Consider the following 21,194-nt stretch of genomic DNA (forward strand, 5'->3'; position numbering starts at 1 on the left):
AATTATAGGGAGCCCACAATGTATAACAGTTCATTTAGTGAACCATCAAAGTTACAACGTTACTGGAAAAAGCAACTTATGACGTTTTTCACACTTACAACCATTGCAGCATCCCCATGGTTACATGATCAAAATTTAGATGTTTGGCAACTGACTCATATTTATGATAATTTCAGTGTTGCAGGGGGTCACGTAATCAACTTTTGTGACCTTCTGATAAGCAAAGTCAATGGAGAAGCCAGATTCACTTAACAACCATGTTACTAACTTAAGAACTTCTGTTCTTAACAATTGTGGCAAGAAAGAACGTAAAACGGGACAAAGCTCATTTAACAAATGTCTCCCTTAACAACATAAATTTTGGTTTCAATTGTGGTGATAACTCAAGGACTACCTGTATTACCAAGATGTATTAAAACTCTTACAGTCCACTCATATACGAATAATCATATTACTCTACACTGAATTACATTATCATGACACCATGACATTCTCTTTTGCCTTGCTTTACTCAAATCTGAAAAGAAAACAAGATTCAGAATTAATTGTATGGGTCACCAAATAGACAGTTCTAACATTGTGTGTTCAAAAATAAGTCCCGCTGAATTTAAAGGAACTTATTTCCAAATGAATACAAAGCTTGAGATGTCTTATGTTCATGTAGCCACTTCAGCAAGGGCTGCTAACAACGAAACTCGCTCAAAAGTGCTCGTATGTCTACAAACAGACTGGATTTTCCAAACCCATTTATGCCAACAGTAGCAAGAGACGTCAATCAACATGTTTTTCTTTTTTTAAAAAAAATGCTGTCATTGAAGACTACTTTAGGATATTTGTTCTCATTGAAGCAACATGAAATCTCAGAATGAGATCGTGGCAAAGACTAGAAGCCAGGGCAATGGAAAGGAAAGGCACCTTCTTTGGAGCTTCCTCAAATTTTGTTGTGCCTGCCTTCCTAAAGAGAAAAATGCTTCATATTTCCCCTACGGCAATGCTTATTGTAGGGTGTGAGGCTGTGGTGATATTCAGCCAGTTCTATCTGGTTCAGGTGAGCAGGTAGAGGCGGCTGCGGGAGGCTCCGCTCATCCGCCCAGACATCATCATGTCCCGTTTTTGACACTCTGCGCATGCACAGAAGGTCCTGCGCATTCCTAGAGGTGTCCCGCACGAGCACAGAGCGTGCGTACTCACATTTGCAAACCAGTAGCGAAGTAAGTCAATACCACCACTGGTATTGTGCACTGGTATTTTGTGCGTGCAATGTGTTCACACATATGTAGGTGAAGAGAGGACACTTCCTCTTTCAAATAATTCAGTTGCAAAATGCTGATTGAAAAACAAATAACTAGCAGCAGGGCAATCGCTGGCTGGAGAACAAGTAATTAATTTCAAACAGCTAATGATAATGGGCAAATAGCAAATTCATTCTGCCAAAATCACCTGATAAGAGTGATAATCAGGCTGGCAGAAACAGCAGGGAAAGCTCTCCATGGTTATGTGAACAGTACTTTTTTTGCAGTTCTATAGGTAATATGTGACACAATCTTAAACCCCATCCTCCCCTTTCTACTGAAGTACATAATGGCCTTGTAGCAAAAAAGGCGGGGAAAATCTACCTTATCGTAGGTAAGACTAACCTGCTCCTTTCTAGATCATATTTTCTACATATAAGAAGATTTTATTATGAATTTAGAAAAACTACATCTCAATAATTCACTCATTCAGTACAACTATATAACAAGTACAAAACTGTGTCTAAATGAAAAAAACATCAATAGAGGCACAAGGCTTTTTGAAAAATTAAAATAAAAAGTTATTTCAAATAATGTTACATTTCCTTCCGCATTCTGAATGGCTGAAATCTATTTCACCAATTCAGAATTTCTCAGCTATGATCTGCAACTCACTTAGATCAAGCATTGTTCATCTTATGTTTGTACTTCAAATAGGCCGATCAATTAAATGGCACCCCTTCATGGTTCCAGCCTTAACAGTTTCCTCACCAATAGCTTCATCAAGCAGTTTAATAGCTGTTTCTTTGTAAATCTCAGTACTACTTTGCTTCTTCCTATGGTAATTGGAAATAAGATATATTTATGTTGCAAAAATATTGTGGAAGTGTATTTTTTTAAAAAAACCAGCCTAACCAAAGAAATTAAAAGAATGATTGAGTATATTATTTTGACTTTTACTGGTAAATTGCCATAATTATCTTTTGATAGTAGAATAAACCAAAATATAGAATGATAGCAGTACTAGTAGCAGTAGTACAGAAAAATTTGGTTCTGTAAATTGCACAAGATATACCATCTTTGTTGCAAGCTTTGGCAATGTAAAAATAACTGAATCTTTTTGCTATAGCAGAAGACTAACAGCAATTCTCTGGCAGCAGCTAACTATAGAGTATCAAAGATTTTTTTAAAAAACATGGATTATATATTATTTGCTTTTTGTGCATTTATTTGCTGTGAAATGTGGCTTCAGCTTTTGCTGAAAAAGGGGTTGATGTTAAAGGATTGATTCTATGATTCCTTCTGCAGTTATGAAAATATGTATTTTGTTTCATTACAAACCTAAAAATCCAATAACCAAATTTGGTATCTATGAAAGAACATTTCAGTCAATATCTCTTTGTGACATTTACAAAAAGCATATTTAGCAATTGAGTTCTGAAAACAATTTTAAGAGGCACTCTGACTACAAGCTATTCTTTCTCAGACTCAATAAATTGAATATAATTATTTCCTTCCCTATATCCAGGTTAATCTTAGCATTAAAAACAATATAAAACTGACTTGATACTTAACTCACTAACCTGTGCATTACTCACATAAAATCCTAATCCCTAATGGAATTTTTATTTTTTAAAAAAAACCTTTTAAAAACACAGTCTGCAGAATAAATGGATGCCCTCTTAACTCTAAATCATCATCCTCTTTTGCCAAGAAATCTTGACAATCCCAACTTCAAGGTCGCTGTCGTCTTGCTATGTCATTAGCAAATAAAATATGGTTTAATTGAAGCAAACTCAGCAAGGAGGTGCATTATTTTAAGTGAACATTGCAATATAACTTGAAGAATTGCTAATCGACACTCCCGTTGACAATAAAAATGGATGAAGGTGCTTTAGAACTTTTTTCCACGACTTTCCAGTAATTAAATATGGAAATAGATTCCATGAAGAATTAAAAGTCCCAGAGTGAATTAATTCTGCCACTAATGGACTGTCTTTTCAGTGCTACAGCAGCAGCCCAGGTATTTCCCAGCATGTTCCCAACATTAGGTAATTTATCAGTGTCAGCATTCCTAGCATGAATATGTAAGATTGACTACACAGATTTCAGATTACATCCCATACTGCCTCAGGTGGAAATAAGTATTTATCATATTTCAAAATGCTTGGAAAGGAAGCTTTTAGAAATATGAAATGTCTTCTATTATTAAAAGCATCCAGCTGCAAGCACTTCGAATCATTGTCATAGCTGCGTATGCAGTTCTCAAAAAACAAAATAAAAAATATAAGGTGCATCGGGTAGAATATGTTAATAAAGAAAATTGAAGCAGGTCTCCTACAATCATTCTTTAACTATGTAGGTATTAAATTTATATAACTGCCAGTCTCACAAAACTGATTCTGGATGTCATGTAGTCTTCCAATATGGTAAAAAAAAACACCTTACATTCTATCCTTTTCTCTTAATCCTGAAATACTCATAACAGTATGATGTTCACTGTCTGCAATAAAAGAATAAATCAAATATTATATGATACTATACTAGATTTGCTACATGAGAACAACTTCACCTCCATGACCTATTTATATTTTTTTTCCTTGGGCCAGAACAGTTGCAAACAACCTTGTGAAATACGATGGGGGTGATAGAAAGCCATTGCCCAAACTCATTTATTGAGCCCCATGGTTGATAAGGATTTAACTATGGCTCTTCCTGGTCCAAGTAGAATTCATTGTGCTTCACGGATATTAAACCCAGACACAGTTAAAGTGCAAATCAATGGCTGCCCCATTTATATTTTTAACCATCTTGTTGACAAATCTGCAATAAGAGAGGGAGAAGGAAGAGGAAAAGAAGGAAGAGGAGGACGAGGAGGAAGAAGAAGAAAAAGAATCCGGATACCATACTTATGTCTATTTTTGTGGTTATGCAGCAATTTGGATGGAAATCAAGAAGTTATTCTTGGTGTTTGACTTCATTATCAACAACAACAACAAAATCATAGATGCTTTAGCAGATTTTAGACTTTTGCCCTCCCTGAGTTTATAACGAAAATCTAGCAGATTTGAGGAGAACTTATGTTCTGATTTTTTTAAAAAAAACTAACAACAATTCACTTGAAACAACTTAGGTAAGTTGTTTCTTACAGATAACTAAGTGCCTGTTCTATTTCTTCTTCTTTTTCATGAAACTCTACAATATCTATTTAGGCTCTGTAGACCACCATTTTTATAACATGTAAGATTTTCAAGACATAGCAGTCCCGTCCTTATCATAGCACCTTTTTCTACTCCATATTTTGCAAACACAATTCTTCCCATTCTGCACTGAAATCAAGGAGTGGCAATAAGCAAGATGAAACCTGGGCATAAACATTCCAATCAGTAAGAATACTCAAAGATAACTATGGAATATTATAATAAAGAAACAAATCGTTTTTTGGAAACAAAGCCAATAACATAAATAAATCATAAATACAAAATAAAACATGGATGCATCGATAGAATCATCTATAGTTCATTTCATTCTTAATAAGATATCCTTAATATTTTTAAAAGCAAAAAGATTTGGTTTTTCTTTTGCAATATCTAATGCAGGCAATTTTTCATAGCAAAATGCTTTACAGTCCCAAATCCATGCAGCTCCATTGAATGACTCTGCTGCCCTCTAATGTACTGCCTGAAAACTTATAATTAAGAGGCAAGTTTTTGTAAGCAATAATTGTTATTAAAAGATATAAGCCTTAGTGAGCTGCAACTCACTTCATCATATGCCCAGAGGGCTAGACTGGTGTAGCAGTTTGGTTATGTAGTTGCAAGTTACAATTGTAATGCCTTAAAACACCATTCTGTCTGTTGGGATTTTCAAAGGTTGCTGAAAACTTTTCATTTATGGAAGTTAAACAATTTCTTGCTCAATGGTACTGTGATATTCTTTTCTTAAAAAATCACTTTGGGATTTGCCATGGAGTACTTGTCCTAATATTACTTTAGAATTGGCTTCAATCATGATGTCAAACTTGTGTACGTTAATTCTTTTATGAAAAATTTGTCCCATCTGTCCTATGCAGAATCCAAAAGGGCATTGCTGGCAAATGATGGTACATATTACACTGGAGGAAGAGCTGGAGAATATGCCTCTAATCCTGTGAATGTACTTGTTGGGGCCTGCAATTGTGCTGTTATGAGGGCAAAGTAGATATCTGAGTTTTATAGAATCTGGTTCCCATATTGGCATCATTGTCCTGCTGTAACTTGTGGCTTTTGGAACCTGCTTCAGATTTGGTGATTGTGTGCAAATATGGGCCTTCCATCCAATATCTGAGAAAGGGCAGAGCCATCTTGTATGGGCTGCAGCTTAGTAAGAATGGGTTTGAATGGCTTAAAATCTAAGAATGCAAATGACCAGCTGCCTGCAAGGAGTGTAAATCCTTCCATTCCCCATCATCCAGTCAGAGCTGAAGAAGCTTCTTGGATGAGAAACAGGGATGAAATCCAGCAGGTTCTGACAAGTTCTGGAGAACCGGTAGCGGAAATTTTGAGTAGTTCAGAGAACTGGCAAATACCAACTCTGGCTGGTCCCAGAGTGGGGTGGGAATGGAGATTTTGCAGTATCGTTCCCCTGGAGTGGGGTGGGAATGGAGATTTTGCAGTATCCCTCCCTTGCCACACCCACCAAGCCACGCCCACCAGGCCACACCATGCCTACCACACCATGCCCACAGAACTGGTAGTAAAAAAATTTGAATTTCACCACTGATGAGAAGTGAAATGTCCTCAAAGAAAAAACAGAAAGTCCAGTTGCCTCTTAAAAAACACCTTTGGGACAACCATGACCTGGATGAATGTGAATCTCCATAGACACTTAAAATCTAAGTTGTAGGAAACAACTGATGAAGTTCTGTTGGTGAACAATCTTTTAAGAGGTTCTCCCTTGGAACTGATTTTACAATAGGCAACAGAAACAGAATAACATAACACCACTACTTTTCACCTTCAGCTCATAGAATTACAAGCAATATTATACTGACATCATATTTATTTTAGCTAAGCACAAAGGTTGCATTATTGTTCTCTATTGTTAAAGATGTAGCTTGTGAAAGATTTTTTGCGGTTGCCTCAGGACTTCCACAAAGTGCTGAATATGCAATATGTGCGTTTTCAGAGTAAAATGTTTTGTTGAATAAAAAAACATGTAGATTTAAGATCTGAGAAAATATCAGACCAAAGCATATACATTTAGTAAATAAATATATATTCTACATTATCTAGGTTCTAAGGTTAAAAAATTAAATATTGAAAGCAATTAAATATATACAATGAAATATCTACAAACTTTTTTTGAACTATTTCATTGCACATAGAAATAATTAGCTCTATGAAAATAATTCAGTGAGCAAAGTGACTTCTGGATCCATTTCTCAAATCCATGGAACAGTTGCAATCGCTTGAATATTTGTCATGGATGCTTCAAAGCCTCTGACAAGACTTCAAGGCCTTTCACAAGTCTTCTGAGCATTTATTTATATACAGAGAGTATTTCTACAGAGATAGCTAGCAAAATGGTTCAGAATTTAAGTCAAGTGTAGGCAAGAATGAATAATAAACACACAGAGAGAGAGACAGAGAAAGAGAAACCCTCACAGATAAAACTCCTATCTTCCCCACTTTGTCAACCTATACTTGCTAATTTTACTTGAAATTAATAATAAAGATTTCTACTACCAGCCCACTATGAATTTGTGCCAGTGATACATGGCTGTAACTATGTGTATACTTAAATGTGTATGTGTATCTATAGTATGCCAGAAATAACATTCCAAGAAAGGGACAGAAAATACATTAATATTAATTGAATTAATAACTACTGATTAAAATAAAGTAACATAAAGCTATAGTGGGATAGTCATCGGCTAAAAAAAGTTGAATCAGTTGATTGGAACCTAAAAGATAGAGAGAATCCAATCTGTGAACAAAATCCTAAAATGAAAGTACATCTTGACTTGTAACCACAGTTGAACCAATTGCTAAGTAACACAGTTGTTAGGTAGGTTTTGCCTCACTTTATGATCTTTTTCATCATAGTTGTTAAATGATTCACTGTAGATGTTTAGTTAGTAACATGGTTCTTAAGTGAATCTGGCCTCCCCATTGATTTCCATTGTCAGAAGTTTGCAAAAGGAGATCACATGACCCCGGGATACTGCAACCATCATAAATACGTGCCAGTTGCCAAGCGTCCATATTTTGATCACGTGGCCATGGGGATGCTGCAACAGTCATAAGTGTGAAAAATGGTCATAAGTTACTTTTGTCACTACCATTCGAACAGTCACTAAACAAATGGTTGTTAAGTTGACGACTACATATAAATAAATGTAAAGGAATGCCCAAGATTTAGTAATGAAGCCACACAGTACTATAAAGAGGCAAAGTTTTCAGGACCTTGGATAGATCACTTCAAGCTAAACACTGCAAGCCCTAAAACTCGGTGATACTGTAACTGATTAATTGTCCAAAGCCACTGAGTTTGCCAATGAAAAGTGAAGTAAGAATTAAGTGATAATAAGAATTAAGAAATGGAAAGCTTTTTTTTTAATGTAGAAAATCACTTATTTCTAGTTTAACATATGGTTTTTCCTGATAACCCCAATTTAGGACTTTTGGGTTCTAGAAGCTCTGAGTATCACTTTATAATCCTATGGAGCCAAGAACAGTGCCCCATCTTTTAAAATTACTTACATATACTTGATAGTATGCTGGTCCCAAAGTAGTGTCTCTTACAGGCTGGCTAAATTTTATAAGTGTCCCATCTTCAGCTTCTTCATAACCAAATGCTTGTCCCTGGGAAGGAATAGATGGAGCCTCTGACTTTCGAAAATATTTGATACAGCCTGCAATTTTCTGTGGAAACAAACAAGTGTTTACAACACATTCTTCTAACCATAAATCATAATACAAGATTGTGGCATACTTGGTGCTCACTTTCGTGGCATACCAGATACAGAGCACACCCACAGTTCAACCCTGAGCTACAAATCTTTTCTTCTATAGATAATACAAGATTGGAATTTATTCTACAAAGGAACATCAAATTACACAACTGAATTTCATCACAAAGAAAACAGGATATGTTTGGCTTTGAACTATAGTCCTATAATATAAAAATATCATTTATTTTCCATTCCATTTCATCCAGGTTTTCTGAACCTCAACAGCCCAATTTAAGGGAAGAACTGTTCTTAATGAATTTGAAATGTATTTTTTTGTAGATTTTTGAGAGATCAATTGGTAGTAATCTCTTTTAATACCATTCTTTCTATCAAAGGATGGAGTTACCTTTTGTCTGGTGCTTCTCTTACCTGAGTGGTTCCTTGAATATGAGGAATTTTCTTATTTGAAACCAATAGTTTATCTATTCCATGGAAGAACTACAGAGAATGCACAAGTTCTAATACCAATGCTGGCAAGAATTGGGAATTTTATAATTTAGTTGTTTAGAGACAACCACAGGAAACATAATAGGTGAACTTGACTTCTTTCATGTTAGGAGATTGTGAGTTCTAGTTTTGCCTTAAGTACAAAACCAACTGAATGACTATGGGCCATTCACTCTCTTACTCAGCTCTAGGAAGAAGGTAATGGCAAACCACTTCTGAAATCTTGCCAAATCTAGACAGTTATCAAGACTAAACACTGACTTGGTGGCACAATAAATCAACAAATCATCTTATTACAGAACTTAGCTTCTGTGTTTCCTTTTAAAGGCTATAGTAACTGAGTTTCTGAACAGTAAGCCTGACACTTCACCTTTGATGACCATGTCGAATGTCTTTTCTCATTCTCCAGTTCAATAATATCTTTCATTTGGTACTTTATGTTCCAGATTTTCAGAGAGTTCACTATTTAATTACCTCCCAAAAGGTTCAAAATCAAGCATTTTCTTTAAATTTTCTAAAAATTCAGATGAGCTATTTTGATAATTGCCACAATTATCACAAATATCCAGTTTTGCCCTAAATTCAGCATAATTACTTGGAAATCAGCTTGGAAGACTGGAGATGAGATATCTTACTACTAAAACATACCAGTTGTGGAAGGCCTTTTAAGATACTGTTATAAACGTACTACCATCTTTATCAGAAAACATTTATCTATAAAATGGGCTCTCTTGATTGCATCCCATTGGTCTATCTTTCATAAATTACCGACTGTTTGTTTGTTTATCATACATATAGACAACCTAAGGATTCCTGGTGGCTTATAAGATAAAATATACAAGTAATGAAAGTTCCAAAATGAATAAAACACAAAATAAAATAAAATTAACCAAACCAAACCATAACAAGAGATAGAATGAAGACCTCTGTAGAGATCCTCCCAACCCAAGTATGGTTGCAACTATATACCAGTCAAAGCTGGGGAAAACGTTCCCCTGTCTATGACTTCCATGGTTTTTTTTTTTTTAATCAGCATCTATGAGTCCAAAAGAACCCACAAATAACAGATTTCCTCTTTCAAGGGTAGAACTACCCAACAAGACAGAGCAGATAGAGAACTCCAGACAAACAGTAACTCTGCCTTGCTAGGAGTTAGTTTAAACCTCCCAGCCTCGAGGCACTGGGATAAAATCTCAAATGGATCACCATTTTCACCAGGTTACTGGTGTAGATCTAAGCATCATGAGCATATTAATGATATTGAACCCCAAACTTTGAATGAACTCTTTCAGTAGCTTCATATAAATGTTTTTTTTAAAAAAGAGATGACAGAGAATCTCCCTACACTACAGCATCCCACCTAGGAGTATCTATTGAGTTGATCTTTCCTGCTTCATCGTCACCGATTAGAACTATTCACTAAGGAAGAAAGTAAAACTGCTGCAATCTAGGGCCCCAGTCCCTGACTCCTACAAGCTATTTAAAAGGATACTATATTCAGTGGTATCAAAGGCCACTAAGATGTCTAAAAGAGTCAGGATGGATTTCCTTCATCCAGAGTCTGATGAAAATTCAGCCACCCATACTGTCTCCATTCTACCCTGAACCTCCTTTCCAATGTCCAATGAAATCAAGAAATTGCTGATGAAGGAGAAGGATTATACTGAAAGTAGCTCCATTTTATGATAAAAAGAGTGGCCATAAGATAGATCTCTATATATGTATATAAAGGGAATATAATTTCATTTTCAAGACAAAGATACCTTGTTTTTGCAATTTTCTAGGTGATTAGTTTCAATTATTTTATTAACTAGAAATAAAATTCCTTGAAAAACATTTTATCCAGAATGCTTTTTCAAGCATTTTGAAACAATTCTTTCTTTGGTCTATCTACATCAAAAACGTTTGCCTTCACAAGATTCCCGGCTTGCACATCCCTAATGCAGAGAAATAGTGTTTTAGTTTTAGAAGTAGTCTTTATAGGAAATAAATTATTTTTCTGCCAAAAATTGTCCAAGGTTCTCAGAAAACCCTTCAAGAAGAAAGTGACAGGCATATATATACCACCCTGAAATAGAGGCTCATGTTTGCATAGCAAATTGTCAGTGAAGTGGAATCAGTTCATTTTGCTCTAAGAAAATTGTCAGAGCAAAAATCTCATCATATAGAAACCATACTGCAGCCATATAAAAAAGTTGGAACAGAAGTATTGGTAACCACTACAGGAATAAAATAGTAATTTTTTTCAACCCATTGCCCTCAAATATGTATGCAAGAGAAGAACAAAAATCATACAAGTATCTGAATAACTAATAATACATTTCCATATAATGCAGGCTTCGAAGTCCTTATATTTGCAACTTCAACAAAACAGAAATTTTCAGAATGTATTGTGTTTTACTGGACATTTTTCAGAAAATACCTGACTACAGAAAACATTTACATAAAAGTTACTATCAGTGTCAACTGTTCATATAAAAAACCAACAATATTCATTTTTATGTTGCCATACCCGTGCAGAAGGCATTTTCAATTGTCTTTTTGTCTTACTATCTTCTGGACTCAGTGAAGGAGGTTGGCAGTATGTTCCAGGACCAGGTGTATCATTAATTATAAACTGGAAACGCTTTTCCTTGTTTTGAGGACTTTTGCCTCCTTTAATAGTTTTCTGGAGTTAAAAAAAAACCAGGAAAATCATCCATAATGCATCAGTAATCATTGGTTATACTGTACTCTCTATGAACTTACCAAGAATGAAAATATAGGTCCTATCATGTGGCTTACACAAATCAAACTCATAAAAGAAGAAAGAAGATTATATTGTTCAGAAATCATGCAAGCCCATTGTTGCCATGACTTTTTAAATGAATACAACAGATTGGATTCACACAATACAATAAATCATAAACCAATCTTCCATCTACATAAAAGTTAAAATTATTAACTATTTTGACTACATGCCTGACTAAAAATGAAGGATTTTATTGCCTGGTCCATTTTAAGAAGCTTTTTTTTTAGCACTAAAAGATCAAAAATGGCTAGGAATTAGAAAATCATTCTCTCTTTCATGTATGCCATAGCATATGTTCTGATCAGGATCTAAGCATCTGATCGATGTTCCCTCACTAACTGAAGTTCAATAGGAACCGGAAGATAAAGGACAATGCGTTCATCTTTTTAGAAATAGCTTCTATACAAAGTCTATTTAATTTAAAAACTCTGTCAGTTTTATTGAAGCTAATAAAAAAATTCTGGTTATTCAAAATGTTTTTGCAGTAGATACTGCAGCTGCTGTTTTTAATCCCAAGTGCTTTTAACACAGAAGCCTTGTTCCTGTGAATTGGTTTGTTGCTAGTTTAGAGCACTGAGTTTTATTTATTTATTATTTCTTCAATATCTATAGCCACTCAATTCAACCACGTAACTCTGGGCAGTTTACAATTCTAATTAAAGGCAAAGGTTTTCCGTCCAGCTGTTTCTGATTCTGGGGGGGGGGGGTGTTCATCTCCATTTCTTAGCTGAGGGAGCCAGTGTTGTCTGAAAACATTTCCATGGTCATGTGGACAGCATGACTATATGCCAAGGGGCACAGAATGCTTTCCACCAAAATGGTACCTGTTCATCTATTCACATTTGCATGCTTTCGAACTGCTAAGTGGACAGGAGCTGGGGCAAATAATGGGAGCTCACCTTGTCAGATGGTGCTTCAGTCTCAGATTTAGGCTGTCTTTAACCACCAGCCATTGTGCCCCTAACAATTCTAATTATTACTTAGTAATTCTGCTACTTATTGTTATATGCGTTATTTGTATTTGGTATTGTCTAACTGAATTTCTATTATCTACGTGTAGTTTCATAGTAATGATAAGCTTATAATAAAGAGTACAAAGATGTTTAAAATAAAGAGTTCCTAAATTTTTATAGTCCAGTTATTTTTATAGTGCCATTTTAGTATGCAAACCCCTAGGCATTTAGTGCAGGCTGTTAAAAAGTCATACTTACAATGTTGCACCAGAATATTCAATACCCAGTGAGAAAAAATAATTCTGATGTTGGAGTTGTGCACTAATATTATTCTTTAAATTGGAAAAAGCAATCACATTTAAATCTGTTTTGTATACAACTTAAATCTTAAATATCCTGTTTCTAAATATTCATTAAGCAAAAACACAGCAACCAACACAGTTCACGTCTCCATTTCAAAATGAATCAAGATTTAATAACAGATTTTAAAAGAAAAACAAGATAATGTAATTCAAAAGTAAAAATAACTTTATTAACAATTACTTCTTTTTTTTTAGAAGAGAGCATAAACACTCTGTTTATTTTTGTGGGTTTGTGTGTGTGTTTTTGTCAGTAACTTCTGTTGAGTACATAGTGAATTTCATGAAGTTTTATTTGGCAACATTTTTTCGATGTGCTTTATCGTTCCTGTGTTCTAAGGGCTAAGAGAACCTCTGGTGACTAACCCCAAGTCACCCAGCTGCTTTCTATGCCCAAGGCAGGACTAGAACCTGAGTTCCCTCAGCCTTGGTTTAAAATGAATGCTTTTGTGTTATTGCTTGCTCATAGAATATTTCAAAAATTATGCTGATACATGTTTCATAAATGCTAAATAATGTTTAGGACTGAAGCTTTTAAAAATGAAAAATGAAACAAACAACTCCCATCTTCCCTTTATTATGTTGTGAATTAAAATAATAATATTCCATTTAGGTAAATAGTTTATAAGACTGAATGTAATATGTTGCCAAATTGATCGAACTGTTGTCACAGAGGTATTTAAGTGGAAAGTTTAAGATTTAAACAAAAAACGACTAAAACAAAACATTCAATTTTTTTTCAGTATGGATTTTATAGCCACAAGTTAATGCAGTTCAAAAGTATAAAAATAAGATGATTCAGAGTATAATAGATGTACTAATTTAAAAACTCCTCTGAAGTACTTGGCACTCTATTCTTTTACAAATTCTAATATCCATCATCTAGTCCAGTCACCTAGTAATAAGAGAAAATACTTTAGAATAATTTGGCAATCGTTTTAGAAAGGAGTGAGAAATTAAAAGTAGGAAATAAAATAATCTTAAAACTCAACTAATTGTTTGGGTTTAGAACTGCCACTCCAAACAAATCACTAATTTAGAACAGAAATAGAAAACCTGGATTAAAAATATTTTTGAAAAATATAAGTTTTAATCTATATCATAAATCCATTTACTATTCCTTGGTATCTTACATCTTGTATATCAGGTTTATTGATATGGCTCTACCTGTATTTTATGAATCTCATAGGTTCCTGGCCCCGGCATATCATCCTCATCATTTTGAGAAATAACTTCAAGCCCACGGCTTGCCAGGGAAAGAAATGGAGCATAGCCGCCTGAAGAGAAAATAAGTCATATATGCATTTTTAAGAATTTTTCTGCTTTTTATTCAGCTGTAAATAATATTAATATAAAGGACACCTCCCCCCTGCAAGTTCTGCTATGCTGCCTCCTTGTGGTAAGGGGGTGCTCCTGGGAGGGATGAGCGAAGAATGTTTTGCCCATGTATGCCAAGAGTATGTAATGTCAGAAGGATCTCCCAAGGTGTGAAGGTCATCCCAGAGGTTCTTTCTGAGCAGCAGAAATATAGGAAGATAATGGAAGCAGAATGTTATTTTAGTGACAACATAAAAAATCATTTCATACAGGGTAGGGGAAAGCAGCATCAAACCACAGCTGCATTTTATTAAGAAAACCAAATGAACAAATTGATGATATAATGATGGATGGGGGTCCCTCAGGCTGGATGGTAATCTTATGCTACCTAAGATGTTACTGAGGATAAAGAGCTGAGGATCTTTTAGAGCGCTAATTCTAAAGGGAAAACTACAGGGAGAAAAATATTATTATTTATATTAAGTGTGTGTGTGTGTGTGTGTATGTATATATATATATATATATATAGGTGTATATATATATACACCTTTTAATTCATAGGTATAAATGTGTGATATTTTTGCAATCAGGGTTTTTTCCTATGTTGAAAAGATGTTAAATGGCCATGGTGGGATGAAATCTCTAATCATCGCTTTCAGGCCTGTCAGACATTTTATGTTGTTTCTTCTGAGACTTATGGGAGACTGGGATAGCACTATTTCGGCCTTCTTGGACCTCTTCAGCCAGACACACCCATATTTTATGACTCCTCCCTGTAGAGGTCAAATATTTATTCCTTTTAATTCATAGGTATAAATGTGTGATATTTTTGCAATCAGGGTTTTTTCCTATGTTGAAAAGATCCCACCATGGCCATTTAACATCTTTTCAACATAGGAAAAAACCCTGATTGCAAAAATATCACACACACACACACACACACACACACACACACACACACACACACACACATATATATATATATATATATATATATATATATATATATATATATATATCTTGATTTATGTAGGAAAAACCCTGGCTAGAACAGTAATGCACATATAGACCTACATAGAAAAAAGAACAAAATAAATATTTGACCGTTACAGGAAGGAGTCATAAAATGAGGGTGTGGCTAACTGATGAAGGCAAATAAGCCAGAAATAGATCTATTTTAGTCTCCCTTAAGTCTTACAACAGACAGCATAATGCTGCTTAAATGTCTGATAAAGCCTAGAAAATAGTGATTTGGGATGTCACTTAACTATGGCTATATAAACATCTTGATTTACATAGGAAAAACCCTGGCTAGAACAGTAATGCACATATAGACCTACGAAAAAGGAACAATATGTATGTATGTATGTATGTATGTATGTATGTATGTATGTATTTCTCTGTAGCCAGGTTCTTCCTACGTAAACCAAGATTTTTATGCAGCCCTAGTTCAGTGAAATCCCAATTCACTAGTTTCTAGGCTTTTTTTCCAGCAGCCAGCAAGCTCCCTGTTGCCCATTGGGAGACTAAGGAGACTAAGATAGATCTATTTCGGACTTATGAGGCCTCATCAGTTAGCCACACCTTCATTATATATATATATATATATATATGTGTGTGTGTGTGTGTGTGTGTGTGTGTGTGTGTGTGTGTGTGTATAGTTAATATTTCGGGTTTCTTCCCGTGTAATTGTGGATATATCCCTAAAAGGGTAGAAGCGACGTTTCGGCAGAATCCCATCTGCCATCATCAGGCTTATGCCAGTAGTCATTTTGCACTAAGTTAACTAAGTTAACTAAGTTAGTGCAAAATGACTACTGGCATAAGCCTGATGATGGCAGATGGGATTCTGCCGAAACGTCGCTTCTACCCTTTTAGGGATATATCCACAATTACACGGGAAGAAACCCGAAATATTAACTATACACACATACATACCCGTGAAAACTTACATAAATATATATATATATATATATATATATATATATATATATATATATATATATATATATATATATATATATAATATGACACGGGAAAACACCCGAGATTTTAAATATATATATATATATATATATGTATATATAAATAAATAAATAAATAAATATATAGATGAAGTATGTGTTGGATAGGCAGTGGTTGGTCAGATCTAGGAGATACATACATACATACATACATACATACATACATACATACATATCCTAGATCTGACCAACCACTGCCTATCCAACACATACTTCATCTATAACGGACAAAAATACAAACAAATAGGAAGGAGGAGCACCCATGGGATCACCCCTCTCACCTGTCATTGCAAATCTCTACATGGAACACTTTGAAACCCAAGCTCTAGAAAAATCTGATCACAAACCCAAACTCTGGTTCAGATACTTAGACGACACCTTCATAATCTGGCCACACAGTAAAGAAAAACTGGACAACTTCCTCACACACCTCAACGAAGATCTACTCTTGACCCAGTACTATTCGACTATCTGATGAAGCCCTGACCAGTTTACTCTCCACCTCTGTTTTTTGTGATGTTTACGGCTGCTGAACTTCTTGCACTGCGAGACTCCCCCCTCTCGCAGGTTTGGCCCTCCTCATTATTGACGGCCTACCTTGATGACGGATTTTGGAATCCCGAGAGGTGGCATGTTGCGAAGAGGGGGTTGTGGGGTTTTGGGGGGAAGTTTTTAGATAGGATTTTAAAGGGTTCTGGGAGGGGGGTGGGTTGTGTGGGTCTGGGGGAGAACCCGTGGGGGAGGAGGCCTGGTCCGGCTGAAGAGCGCGGTATGGGAGGTGCGGGACTCGGGGTCAAGGAGGGGGTTAGACCTTGTGCTGTTGATGGACATTATATCAGTACTGTGGGTGGGAGGGGCAGATATGGCGGGAGCAGGGGCCCATATCATGTTATGGGAGCGCACGCTCGCTATCTTCGAGCGGTGGTGCGCTCCGGCACCCAATGCTCCTCTTGTTCCCCAGGTTGTGCAGACACTCAGGCCCTAGGCCTTCGGCTGATGCTATGCAACGCCAGGTCCATGGTAAATAAAGACCCCCTCATTTGTGATCTAGTTCAGGAGGGGGGAGCGGACCTGGCGGGTATTACGGAGACCTGGTTGGGCCAGGAGAGGGAGTCCCCCTCATTGAAATGTGCCCACCCGGTTTTCGCACATTTCATCAGCCGAGGTCACAGGGGAGGGGAGGGGGTGGCAGTTATTATTAAAGGGGGACTTGGTCCGAGGGAGGCCACTGTTCCTCAGACGGCTGGATGTGAGTCCCTCCTTGTGAAGTGGGGTCATGGGGCGCAGATGGGCTTGCTGGTTACGTACCTGGCTCCGTGCCATGTGGCGGCGGCCCTGCCCGAGCTGCTCAACGTTATAGCCGCGGTGACGGTTGATACCCCCAGGCTTATGGTCATGGGGGATTTTAACCTGCCATCCGTCGGTGAGGCGTCTGAGACGGCTCGGGAGTTCATGGCTTCCATGACGGCCATGGACCTGACCCAGTTAGTTCATGGCCCTACTCACATGGGGGGAAACACGCTGGACTTGGTTTTTGTCTCTGGTCAGTGGTTGAGTGATCTTGAGATAGGGGATATAGTGATGGAGCCCTTGTCATGGTCAGATCACTCCCTCCTTTGCTTTGACCTTCGAACTGCCACACCGCGCCGCAGGGAGGCGGAACCGATGAGGTGGTTCCACCCCAGGCTCCTGATGGACCCAGATAGGTTCCAGACGGAGCTTGGGCCATTTCCTGAGGCTCTGGCTCACAGCTCGATTGAAGTCCTAGCGGCCGCCTGGGATAGGGCGGTCGCTGGAGCTTTGGACTGGGTCGTGCCTTTGCGGCTCCTGACCCGGCGCCAGTCACACCTGGCTCCTTGGTTCACCAAGGAGTTGAGGGAGATGAAGTGCTGGAAAAGATGCCTGGAGAGCAGTTGGACAGCCAATCGCTCTGAATCCAACCGAACACTGGTAAGGTCTTATATTAAGACCTACCTGGTGGCGATAAAAGCGGCAAAATGTAATTATTTTTCCACTCTTATTGCGTCATCAGATAATCGCCCGGCTGCCCTGTTTAGGGTGACCCACTCCCTGCTCCACCAGGAAGCGTGGGAGGACCCCTTGGAGGGTAGAGCCGAGGACTTTCCACACTATCTGTATGACAAAATCGCTCAGATTTGGGAACACCTGGACTCTGACTGGGTAGATTCAGGGGGGATGATGGAGGCAGGTCTTGAGAATATTATCTGGGAAGAGTTTGATTCTGTGACTCCCGAAGACGTGGACAGGATACTGGGTAGACTGAGTGCGGCCACATGTTTATTGGACTGTGTCCCTCCTGGTTGGTGCTGGCCTCCTGGGAGGTTACGCGACGCTGGCTCCAGGGGATTATAAATGCTTCTTTGAGTGAGGGTGTCTTTCCCGCCACCTTGAAAGAGACAGTGAGACCTCTCCTCAAGAAGCCTTCCCTGGACCCGGCAGTGTTGGCTAATTATCGTCCAGTCTCCAACCTTCGCTTTGTTGCGAAGGTTGTTGAGAGTGTGACAGCTCCCTCAGAACCTGGATGAATCGGCTTATCTGGATCCATTCCAGTTGGGCTTCAGGCCTGGGTACAGCACAGAAACAGCATTGGTCGCATTGGTTGATGATCTCTGGAGGGCTCGGGACAGGGGTTGTTCCTGTGTCCTGGTCCTATTAGACCTTTCAGCGGCTTTTGATACCATCAATCATGGTATCATGCTGCACTGGCTGGAAGAGTTTGGGCTGGGGGACACCGTGTTGCGATGGTTCTCCTCCTTTCTCTCCGACCGGTCGCAGTCTGTGTTGGCAGGGGGGCAGAGGTCAACCCCGAGGCCCCTTGTATGTGGGGTGCCACAAGGGTCGGTCCTCTTGCCCCTTCTGTTCAACATTTATGTGAAACCTCTGGGTGAGATCATCTGTGGTTTCGGGGTGAAGTACCATCAGTACACTGAGGACATTCAGCTGTACATCTCCACCCCGGACCACCCCAACGATGCCCTTGAAGTGATGTCCCGGTGCCTGGAGGCTGTACGGATCTGGATGGGGAGAAATAGACTCAACCCATCCAAGACCAAGTGGCTGTGGTTTCCGACATCCCGATATAGTAAGTTGGTGCCATCACTGACTATTGGGGGCGAGTCGTTGGCCCCCACGGAGAGGGTACACAACTTGGGTGTCCTCCTGGACTCACAGCTGTCTTTAGAAGGGCATTTGATGGCTGTGGCCAGGAGGGCATTTTATCAGGTTCGCCTGATTCACCAGTTGCTGGATCGGGACTCATTAAATACGGTCACTCATGCCCTCGTCACTTCCCGCCTGGACTACTGCAATGCTCTCTACATGGGGCTCCCCTTGAGGAGCACCCAGAGTGTCCAGCCAAGACACTCATCTCCAGAACAAAACACTTAGCTGACGAACAACACCTAAAAACCGAACTACACACTCTCACTAATGTACTAACATCCAATGGATTCCAAAGAAATAAGATTACCAACCTAATCCAAAAAGAAACCCCCACTAAAATCCAAGACAGAGAACAAGAAAACAGCAAAGCCCTCCTCCCATACATAAAAGGCACCACAGACAGAATCAGCAAGATCCTCCACAAACACAACATCAAGTCAGCATTCTGCACAAACCGAAAAATATCCACCCCAAAGACAAAATTGAGTTAGAAAATCAAGGAGTATATGAAATCCCATGCACCGCCTGCCCCACCACATACATAGGACAAACCAACAGAAGAATAAGTGCACGCATTGAAGAACACAAGAACTCAGTCAGAAAAGAGGAACCAACTTCTTCCCTGGTCCAACACCTTAAAGCCACAGGACATGAAATTGACTTTAAAAAGACCAGAACGATTGCCAAAACTGAACACTTTAACAACAGAATAATCAGAGAAGCCATCGAGATAGAAAAACGCCCACACAGCATGAATAAACGAGATGATACTTCCCGCCTACCAGCCATTTGGAAACCCGCCCTTATTGACAAACGAGTCCCTAACACAAAGAATGACACCAGACCCACACTCACGAAAACCACACAGGGTGTCACCACCACAATCCACGCAAAAAGCAAACTCAAACCCACACCGATGCTGAGGCACGACCACAAACCAGAAGCCAGACCACAGCTGCTACATTAGCCACTTTCAACCCCTCCAATCCATACATGAAGCAAACTGACACCCACCATGAAGATGTGGCACGACCACGACCACGAAGCCAAACAACAGCAACGCAGCTCACCAGCTCAAATCCCTCTGTAACTCAGACTAACCCGAGCACAACCAAGCCCCCACCCAAACAGAACACACCCCCATCCAATCAGAGCACAGCCAACCCCCCATCCAATCAGAACAAACCTCCACCCAATCAGAACACAACCAAGCTCCCACCCAATCAGTTCACACCCCCACTGGCAGTTAAAAGGAAGAAACAGCTGCAATCACACACATTGCTCCTAGAAGCATGAAGCCGAAAACACCAGCCTGAAGATGACGAATGAGACTTCGTCGAAACGTCGCCAAGACACTTCCAATTTTATGCGGGAGAAAACCCGAATAACCAAAGACCTATACACACACACACACACACACGTACGTACATACATACACTTACACACACACACACACAAAAGATACTCAGGTATCCATCTCCATACAGGCTGTCCAAGTGAAGTTATCAGGGTGGATAAAAATCAATGATTTTTTTTAAAAAATCAAAAAAATCAGATTTTTTTTTATTTAAATCGGATTTTTTTGATTTAAATCGGATTTTTTTGATTTAAATCGGATTTTTTTGATTTAAATCGGATTTTTTTGATTTTTATCGAATTTATTTTAATAAAAAACTTTTGGGGTAAAAATCTATCGTAAGATGGTTTTCTGTTTAAGATACATAATTTAGTTTATTCAGCATGAAATGGAGCTTAGTTATGTAGCATGAGGCTGTATATTCTGCAACACTGGGACTATCGGTGAGTCAACAGTGGGTCAAAGGAGTAGCAGAGATGACAGTTGCTCTTTAAAAATTATGATTTAAATCAAGTTGATTTAAATCAAGCCTTTTTA

The 21,194-nt window shown here is 38.2% G+C and overlaps 1 protein-coding gene across 1 annotated transcript in view; it reads right to left on the reverse strand.

Annotated features, from left to right (window-relative positions):
* Nucleotides 1–21,194, reverse strand: part of STPG2 (sperm tail PG-rich repeat containing 2) — a 181,474-nt gene that overhangs the window by 158,902 nt on the left and 1,378 nt on the right. The window contains exons 2-4 of the mRNA XM_087875365.1: nucleotides 13,944–14,053; nucleotides 11,186–11,341; nucleotides 7,976–8,137 (exon numbers count right to left, since the gene is read on the reverse strand). Coding sequence (XP_087731491.1) covers nucleotides 7,976–8,137; nucleotides 11,186–11,341; nucleotides 13,944–14,053 — 428 coding nt within the window. The remainder of the gene's footprint in view (nucleotides 1–7,975; nucleotides 8,138–11,185; nucleotides 11,342–13,943; nucleotides 14,054–21,194) is intronic.

Source organism: Pantherophis guttatus, chromosome 8, assembly GCF_059756535.1.
Source record: "Pantherophis guttatus breed Tessera chromosome 8, ASM5975653v1, whole genome shotgun sequence".
Taxonomy (NCBI): Eukaryota; Metazoa; Chordata; class Lepidosauria; order Squamata; family Colubridae; genus Pantherophis; species Pantherophis guttatus.